Source organism: Tursiops truncatus, chromosome 7 (assembly GCF_011762595.2).
Source record: "Tursiops truncatus isolate mTurTru1 chromosome 7, mTurTru1.mat.Y, whole genome shotgun sequence".
Classification (NCBI taxonomy): Eukaryota; Metazoa; Chordata; class Mammalia; order Artiodactyla; family Delphinidae; genus Tursiops; species Tursiops truncatus.
This window is the reverse complement of record NC_047040.1, coordinates 108,984,613-108,994,437: the sequence shown is the minus strand read 5'-3', so window position 1 is coordinate 108,994,437 and position 9,825 is coordinate 108,984,613. Positions and strand designations below refer to the sequence as shown.

The following is a 9,825-nucleotide window of genomic DNA, read 5'->3' as shown; positions in this document are numbered from 1 at the left end:
GGACAAGGTCACCACTACCCACCCTGGCACCAGCCAGCTGCTCCAGGAACTCAGCCAAGATGGTGCTAAGGAATCAGGAGTGGTAGCTGGCTTGTGCCTGCCCCTAACTTACAAAAGATCAGAAGCCTCTCCCTTCAGCACATGAAGTGCTGGTTGTTGTAAGTGTCCAGACATGTTCCAGAGTTCCAAAGTAGTTTATTTCAATTGATCTTTCCAGCTTAACCGTTGACTCAGCAGAGTGACTGACCCCAGATCTTTGCAGCCTGTCATTTTGCTTGTTGTCACACCTACTCTGTATTTTTAAGTAACGTCATTAGGTGCATACATATTTAGGATTGTTAATGTCTCCTTGATTAATTGACTTGTAGCATCATAGAATATCCTTCTTTTTCCTCTGGTAATTCTCATTGTCTTGAAGTTCACTCTGTCTAATATGAATATAGCCACACCAGTTTTCTCATTATTAGTGTTTGTGCGAGACAGTTCTTAATGTCAACCTATTTTTATTTAATGTGCATCTCTATAAATTCCTTTTTAAAATACAATCTGAAAATCTCAGACTTCTATTTAGAGTGTTTAAGACCATTAATATATAATGCAAATACTGACTTTTTCAGTTTAAAGACTACTGTTTAATTTGTTTTACTATTTATCTCCTCTACTTGTTCCTTTGCTTCTCCTTTCCTGCCTCTTTTGGGTTGATTGAGTTTTACATGTTTTTTTTTTTAATTGAAAATTAAAATTTTCCTATCTCCTCTTGTTTTGTTTATTTTGTTTTGATTTTTGGTATAACTGTATTTTTTCAAATGGTTGCTCTAGGGAAAACAATATGCTTTCTCAGCTTATCAGTTTATCTTCCATTACTGTCATACCAATTCATAATAATGTAAGAACATTATAACTCCCATCCTTTGTGCAATTGTCATGTATCTTACTTCTACATGTTATATACCCAAAATACAGGTAACATTTTTGCTTTAAGCAATCAAGTCTCTTAAAGGAAAAATAGTATATTTACCCACATACTATTTCCAGCGCTCTTCATTCCTTCCTGTAGACATGAATTTCTATCTATCTGGCATCATTTTCCTTTTAGCCTGAAGAACTTTTACCATTTTTTTTATAGTACATGTCTACAAGCAATGTATTCTCTCGACATTCAGTTATCCTGAAATTGTTTTATTTCATTTTCACTTTTGAAAAATATTTCCCCCACATAATGTTAAGACAGATTTTCTTTCTTTCAGCACTTTAAAAATGTTATTCCTCTGTCATGTTCTTTTTTCCTGATAAAAAGTCAGCTATCATTCTTTTCTTTTTTAAAATAAATTTATTTATTTATTTATTTTTGGCTGTGTTGGGACTTCATTGCTGCACGCAAGCTTTCTCTAGTTGTGGCGAGCAGGGGCTACTCTTCATTGCGGTGCACGGGCTTCTCATTGCAGTGGCTCCTCTTGTTGCGGAGCACGGGTTCTAGGCACGCAGGCTTCAGTAGTTGTGGCACGTGGGCTCAGTAGTTGTGGCTCACGGGCTCTAGAGCACAGGCTCAGTAGTTATGGCACAGGGGCTTAGTTGCTCTGTGGCATGTGGGATCTTCCCAGACCGGGGCTTGAACCCATGTCCCCTGCATTGGCAGGCAGATTCTTAACCACTGTGCCACCGGGAAAGTTCTCAGCTATCACTCTTATTGTTATATCTGTGTATGGTATGTCTTTTTTGTTTTCCTGACTACTTTTTAAAGATTATCTTTGGTTTTCAGCATTTGACTATGACATGCCTAGGTGTGACCTTCTTTGTATTTATCCTGCATATGTGTGTGTGTGTGTGTGTGTGCACGTGTGCGTGTGCATGCGCGTGCACTGGTTTGGGGGGTGGGGGGTAACACACAGTGAGGCCGGACAAAGATCAAGGGAAAAGCTAGAAGAGTTTTACAGTTTTGTTATATCACAGTTCACACCATGCAGGACCCCTCGGGGGAAGCACTAGGGTTGGTCACTAGGAAGAAGGCAAGGCAGGAACTGTGGGCAAGAGCTTTAAATGTGGTTTCCCCAGGAATGAATGAGTGAGGCAGGATAAGACTGGCTAATTTGAATATTTCGATAAGCTCTGGAGCATAGGAGATGTCCCTGCATGTCTTATATCTGGCCTTGGGCGATTAGGGTGGGTATATAGTGGCCCAGAGTTGAAGAGTCCAATAAGTGAAGTGGTTGAGGGCGTGGACTAGATTGGCTGTTCAAGAGAACTGACTGGCCTTTAGCCAGGGCCAAAACTGGGTCAAGAGAGCATTTTTAAGAAACTGTATTTCTGGAGTCACTAAGGCTCTTGGATCCATGAGTTGTTTTTAATCACACCTTGACGATTTTTGGCCAGTATTTCTCCGAACGTATCTGTTACACTGCTTGATACTGCCTCACAGGTTACTACATATATTCATTTATGATTTTTCTCAATCGTTTTTCCCTCTTTGCTTTTCAATTTGGATAATTTCCATTAACCTGTCTTCAAGTTCTCTGATCTTTTTTTTTTGCAGTGTTTAATCTTAAGCCTACCCATGAAATTGGTTTTTAAAAATTTCATCTCTCCTAAAATTCCCCACATCTTCATCCTTTGTATATATCCATTCCTATTGTTTCTTTAACATATTTATTTCCTTTTTAAATAAATTTTATTTTTTGGCTGCAGTTGGGTCTTCGTTGCTGTGCGCAGGCTTTCTCCAGTTGCAGCGAGCAGGAGCTACTCTTCATTGCAGCGCGTGGGCTTCTCATTGCGGTGGCTTCTCTTGTTGCGGAGCACAGGCTCCAGGCGCACAGTAGTTGTGGCTCGCAGGCTCAGTAGTTGTGGCACACGGGCCTAGTTGCTCCACAGCATGTGGGATCTTCCTGGACTGGGCATCGAACCCATGTCCCCTGCATTAGCAGGGGGGTTCTTAACCACTGCACCACCAGGGAAGTCCCTATAATTATTCTAAAATTCTTATTCAACAATTTCAACATCTTGGTTGCCTGCAGATCTCTTGACTTTTTCCCCCTTGTTTATGTGTCCTAATATTCATTCCTGTTTCTTACGTCTGATCTGTGATTGTATACTGGACATTCTGAGTGATACAGAGACTCTGGATTCATTAATTTTCCCATGAAAACTGTTGAGTTTTAGTAGGGAGTTAAGTTACTATTGGATCACCTTGATTCTTCGAAGGCTTGACTTTACACTTTATTAGAGTGGTTCTATTTTAGTTTTGCCCTTAGTCCTAGGGCCTAGACCCGAGTTCAGCGGAAAGCCCCAAATATTTACTGAGCCTCTCTAACTTGGTGGGACATAAACGCCAAACTTTCCCTCCCCAGCGCCAGACATCTTCTGAGCTTTTCCAGCCTTCCAGCTGTTGCTTTGTTTGGCCCTCTTGGAATCCTGCTTTGTTCAAGCATAATTTAGGAGTCAGCCAAGGATATGAGGGGAGTATGCACGGCAAATTCAAGGCTCTGTGGCTTCCTCCTTTCTGGGATTTTCTGCCTTCAATTTCCAGCTGCTTGGGCAGCCTCTGAACTCTGACTTGGTTCCTCAGCCCTGTAGAACAGCCACTTTTTGTTTTATTCCCTGTGGGCCACATGAGGAATAGTTGCTTAAATGTGGATCTTATCCAGTGTGTTTCTCTTCTTTCAGGGGTTGGGTCCCCTCCAGTTTTTGCCTGTCTCTGATCACTTTCCAGTGCATTTCAACAATGTATATCTATTTACTGGTTGGTCTGATACAATGCTCTTGCCACTGATGGAAGCCAGACTATAATCCTACTTCTTTTTACCTCTTTATCTGGTTGATGGTTATACAAGTGTTTACTTTGAAAATCTATCAAGGTGTATGTCTGTGTACTTGTACCTTCAAATGCTATACATCAATAGTAATTTTTTTACAAGAAAAAAGAGGTTTCCTGTGGGTACCCAGTTTAAAACCCCTGAGGGGCTTTCTGGTGGCTCTGGATCAACTCAGATCCCCACTCCAGCACCTCGCTCCTGGCCATGACTCCAGCCCCAGAGGTTCACTTGCAGCTCCTTAAATGAGATACACCAGCTCTCCAACCTCACTGTATCCCCACCTCCCTCATTCTACATAGATAATGCCTACTGATTCCCCAAACTTGAGTTTAAGCATCCTCTCCTTGTAGAAGCTTTTCCTGACCACCAAACCCCTCGTTCCCTCCTCCACCGTAGGTGCCCTCTGTCATGTTCTCACAGCCACAAGGTCCCTCTGCCCAACCTCCACCTCTGCAAGTGCTCCCATTACACCAGCTTGCGGTGTCCAGTGAGCACCTGAATGGTGGGAACCGTATCTTCAACCTTAAATCCAGCCCCAGCGTAGGAGCTCAGAGAATTTGCAAAATGAACAAAGTCCGTGCCATCCTTCCTGTTACGGTTAGTGCTTCTGGGGCAGCTTGCCTGCCAGACCCTGCCTGGGGCAGTCCCCCAAACTTGGGGACCTCGGAAGAGGCCTGGGTGCTCCCCTGAGAATCTAGAGAATTGGCTGCACCTGGACCTAGCTCCTCAGCAGACAAGGCGTTCGGGTAAAGCTCTTCCTCCTGTCCAGGCCTGCTGCTTCTGTCAGATGGAGGGATGGAATTTCGAGCTCTAACGACTTACCTTTCCTAAGCATAAAAGCTGAATGACGGACCAGACGGTTTTAAACAAGAGAAGGAAAAGTTTATTGTGTTGAGCAGACCTTATCTTCATTACAGTACCAGGAAATTCATTCTCAATCCATTTCAGGCGCAGAGGGCTCTGTAGACGTTTACTGTCCCAGTGCTTGTTCCCGAGCAAGGGGCAGCACCTGGACCTTTGCTGCATTTAATGGAACAGGATTACAGTAAAATAGAAGAGTTACAAAGGTTTTTTTTTTTTTTTTAAGTACAGTTTCTTTAAAAATTCTAATATTTTTCTTTGTTTTTTCCATGTTTACCTTATTATTAGCAAAAACAACTGGTTGGAAACCACCGTACTTGATAATCTTTTCTCAAATTGCTGACCTTAGGTTAATGTATTTTGCCATTTTTATTGAGAAGAGGAATTATGTCCATTTCTCTGGAAATCTAAAAGGTGACACGTAAGGCAATGCATAAATTACAGGTGGGATGAAGGCCTTGCCTCAAACCCTAACTTGTGTCCTACTTACATCTGCCGCATTTGGCCTCTGTGTTGCTAGGTGATTGGAAAAGACTCAGGAGATGGCCTCACTTTCGGGCTGCTTCTGGGGAGCATGCAGGTGCCTGAAGCTGATTTCGTGGTTTGTTTTTATAAGCTGTCAGCACTCAGTGACACCCTGAGAGAGAGAGATCCTCTACTCAGTGCCCTGACTCACCGCCACCCAGAAGCTTCATTTCTGTATTAGATTGAGAGATCAAAGACCAAATAATGAAAGAGAAATTGGTATCCTCCAGATACTCTGAAGTACCAACAAAGACCTGAGTTAATGACGTCGAATTTGTGGAATTCAGTCAGGTTACTACCAAAGTCCTAATAAAGATCCTTCCTCACTGTAGCAAGACTGGGAAAATAGGAATTTAAATTACAAAGGTTATCCCACCAGACTAGACACAAAACAGCAATATTCAAGTTGATTAACCCTTATCATCCCACAAAAGTGTCCCCATAAAAATCAAATGCTTAAAAAACTATTAAAATTACACAATGGAATATATTTAAATAACTTTGCACACAACACACCCTGCATTCACTGTTACCAAGAGAAAGCTTCACCAAAACACTTCCACTTCCATGATACTGATACCACAGCACGAACATTTTACTCAGAAAAATGCACGAGATGTCCTCTTGAAACTCTTGAGTTGAATTATTTCTTTTAATCATCCATGACAGTTTCAGGAAAAAAAGAAAACTGCTTTCAAGTAGCCAAATTTACTCCCAAGGGGGTGTCGGGGAGGAGGAACCACCTTATGCTCGCTGCTGTGAGGGCGGGGTCTGACCCGTTCCAAGTTACGAGGTCAGTAAAGTGGAATTCCCAGCCGAAGGAAACTGGGATTTTCATTTCCCTTCCAGTCTCTTCTGGAAACCGCACTGCTGTCCCTGGCCGTCAGCCCCTTCACTCAGTAATCCTGCAACCAGACAGACGTTGTTCGTTCCATCAGACCTTTCACAAGGCTCATGATATGAGGGCGTGAGGACAGCAGAGTCGATTAAGCTCCCTTCTTGGAAAGTACTACCTGATTTTCATGAAACCTTTGCTCCCCGCCGCCCCCCGAGCTGAGCTCACACAGTGCGTGGGCCTACCAGGTGCGCGTGTGCTTGGCAGGCAGGCCAACAGCTCTACATTTCAATCTGAAGTGCCACTTTGACAGGTTCGGCACTCCCTCAGGCGTGCGGAAAACTGCCGCACCAGCGCTCTCAGCGGGGCAAGTATTCAGGACGCTTTTAAACGAAACACAGGCACGTCCCCGCAGCTCCGAGAGCAGGCCGCGTGCACCCGTTCTGACCTCCGTCAAACACCACTGTTTGCAAGACATAAAAACCCACACTGTTGCGTGTCGTTCTGATGTGTCACATTATGTCACATTGCTCTGGCACTGATTCAGAAAGAAAAAGTTTCCACTGTGGCATGATGAAGGGGGAAAAAGTCCATTATGTATGAAAAGATGGTTGAGAACAACATACTGTGAGTAGCTTCCAGAAGCTTGCACTTCTCGGTAAAATCAGTTCATGTTTCTTGTGAAAAATCTCTCCTATCTTTCCCGTCACAATTTGCTTTCATACGGTAGAGAGAACAGACAAAGCTGACCAAGACCAAATTTTAGTGGCGGTATCATTTCCCAGGGCGCTAGAGGTTCGTTTTGCAAGTTGCTCATGCCACGCGAACCAAGGTATTCCTGGCATGAGAAGGAGGACCCTAGGCCGTTTCAGAAGCAAGCGGGGTCTCGCATGTTTAGATTCAACTGTTAATAAGACTTAAATTTAGGGTGGTGACAAATAAGGGGCAACGAGGACACACACACACTACACAGAGAACAGATTTCACCTTCCTCATGAACGATACACGTTAAGAGCCCAGGCAGAAAAACGTGGAAAGGTGGCCTATTCCATGTCCCGAGGGAACCAGCGTTTAGAAAGCACATCCCAGTGACTTTTGTTATTTCCTGCTCAACCTCCCAGTAAATGAAGTGGGAAAACGCACAACTGCGCCCGTGGTTGTAGACAGAAGTGGCGGCGGCAGCGGCAGCCTCTCTGAAGGCTTAATTAACCCTCAGATGGACCTGAGTGAATGTTTTCCACTCTCATTGATTCTATCCCTTTAGCTGCTCTGACCAGGGGAGGAGCAGCGTGGGGGGAACTCACGCTAGAGCCTTTGTCAACAGCGACACCTCTGAGGGACCTTTGCAGTCTTGGATCGATTTATCTAAAAATCTTTCGGGCTCCCTCCTCCCCAGTTTTCTAATGGACCTACAAAAGCACGCTCAAAAGCTCCCTAGGACTAAGGGACTCCCGAGCTAACCTTGGCGTGTGAATATGGAAAAAGTTAATTCCTCGATATTTGTCCTAAGACTTTGGAAGGAGGCACAGTCCACGGAGTGCTCTGCTGCTGTGCCCTGCAGCCTGGGCAGCCAGGGGGCAGGACCTGCAGCCTTACAGCCACGCAGGCCAACAGCACCCGCAAGACTCCTCGTGGGCGCCTCCCGGCTCTGCCCACCCAGCAGGAAAGGCTGCCGCGGAAGCGCCCTTCTGGGCTGCTGAAGTGAAGACACGAAAAGCCATGACCAAAGGGCCAAACCTGCTTCAAGATGCAACTCTGTGGAGTCAGAACGGGTGCAACACTGGCAATTTCTGCAAGTCAAAGGCAGCCCACCGCACTAAACTAAAAGGAATACAGAACAGTGTATAGAAAAAAGTGAATTACACAAGCAGAATCTCTCCCGATCTCGGATCTGGGAGTCTTCCGTAGAGAAAAGCCAAAGCCAACTTCCCCTGGGTCTGAGAGACGAAAATCCTGCGGAGAAGAAGAGGGTAAATGATGCGGTGACTGTCCTGAGGGAGCCCTGAGCCCTTCAGGATGGATCACTACAGGGGCTTACTATGGCTGTATCCAGTAAGGAAATAACAGGCTTCTTTTTTAAGAAAGTGGGAAGAGAAAAGCAAAGACTTTCACAACTTAAAAAACTGCTTATAAAACAATTACTTAAAACGTTCACTGGGGCTGGGTGGAGAATAAGGACAACGTCTTCATTTCCAATTAGTCACAACGGTGCCGACGGTCTATAAAAGAGGACGGCCAATCTCCGGTCCCCCTCGCCCTCACCCCAGCGTTCCAGAGCCTCCTACTCCTGACATTTTCCCTACCCTCAGCCCAACCCACCCCCATCCTAACCCCAAATTAACCTGCCCCGAGCCGAGCCTGAAGACACATGATTGTTGGTTGGGTTTCAATTTGACAGTGAACCTGATGCTGGGGAAGGGCACAGGGGAACGCTGGCGCAAACCCCGAGGTGCGCAGACCTTGGGCAAAGCTTCTGATGGCTGATGTGGGCGGCACCTGCCCTGCGGCCCAGGCTGCAGACTGAGCTCCGCTGCCCGTAGGCTGAGGTAAGGAAGGACACGGTGGCTCTGGCTGGTGGCTTCCCGAGACACTGTGGCACGTGTGGGCTCCTGGGTGTGAGCACCACAGGGCTCGTTTTCTTCCAGTTGCCTCTGCCATCTTCCCCTCTGGTTAGAAGCCTGCTCTTTATAGAGTCCCCCAGAGATCAGCCCCTTGTCTTCCTCTGAGGTATGAATCCAGTGGAGCCTTGACTCCAGAGATCCAGAGCCGCCAGCGTGCAGGAGTCAGAATGAACGGTGCGGCACACCTGCCCAGCCAGTTCATCAGCAGTTGTATAGACAGATTGGAAAAAACTAGCATTTAATATAAAAAGTGTTCTTCAAATGGTGTAATTCCCTATCCTCCTCTGGAGATCATAATTCTTCATGTTTCTGAGGTCCTACGGAAAAGGAGAATGATTGAAAAGAAAAGGAATTATTGTCAAGTTATAAAAGTACAGACTAGGGACTTCCCTGGTGGTCCAGTGGTGAAGAATCCGCCTTCCAACGCAGGGGACGCGGGTTCGCTCCCTGGTCGGGGAACTAAGATCCCACACGCCACGGGGCAACTAAGCCTGCGTGCCTGAGCCAGCGTGCCACCAACTACAGAGCCCATGTGCCCTGGAGCCTACGTGTCACAACTAAGAGCCCACAGGCTGAAATGAAAGATCCCGAGTGTTGCAACGAAGACCCGACACAGCCAAAAAAAAATAGTACAGCCTAGGCATTTTCTGGTACGAAACCTATTATTTGTGCCCCTACCTCTGCTGTATCTCTCTTTTTAAATTTTTAGGAGCTTTGGTTTAGTGTGTTTGTGTTATATTTTGAAAGCAAAAACAAACTAAAAAAGACATATCTTTAAGAACATGGAAACTACCTGCATACCCCTAACTCCACCTAAATATTGTTTTCACAAGTACGATATTTACTTCTAGGAAAAATGCACATATTTTTAGTCAGGAGTCTTCTTTTTTCACTTAATAACATATAAACACTTCCTATGTAGCAGTGTAGCTCATTTACTATTTTCTATTTTTGGGTGTTTAAAACTGTTTTTTAATGCCTTTGGTTTACAAGTAATAATAAAATAAATTTCTCCATGTACATAACTTTCTTCTTGCATTGAATTATTTCTTTCAAGGTAAATTCTCGAGAGAGAAATTACTGAAGATATAAGCACTTTAATGGCTCCTGACGATCGACTGGCTGCCCTCTAACAGGGATTGTTCTAGTGCACAAAGCTTCAGCAAGGTTCACCCAC

The 9,825-nt window shown here is 44.9% G+C and overlaps 1 protein-coding gene across 2 annotated transcripts in view; it reads right to left on the bottom strand.

The window, feature by feature from the left end:
• Positions 1-707: 707 nt before the first annotated feature.
• UGGT1 (UDP-glucose glycoprotein glucosyltransferase 1) overlaps positions 708-9,825 on the bottom strand; it is a 123,734-nt gene continuing 114,616 nt past the window's right edge. For both annotated transcript variants that reach the window (XM_019931819.3, XM_019931820.3), the window contains one exon: positions 708-8,965. In XM_019931819.3, the coding sequence (XP_019787378.1) occupies positions 8,940-8,965 (26 nt within the window). In that variant the 3' untranslated portion in view covers positions 708-8,939. The remainder of the gene's footprint in view (positions 8,966-9,825) is intronic.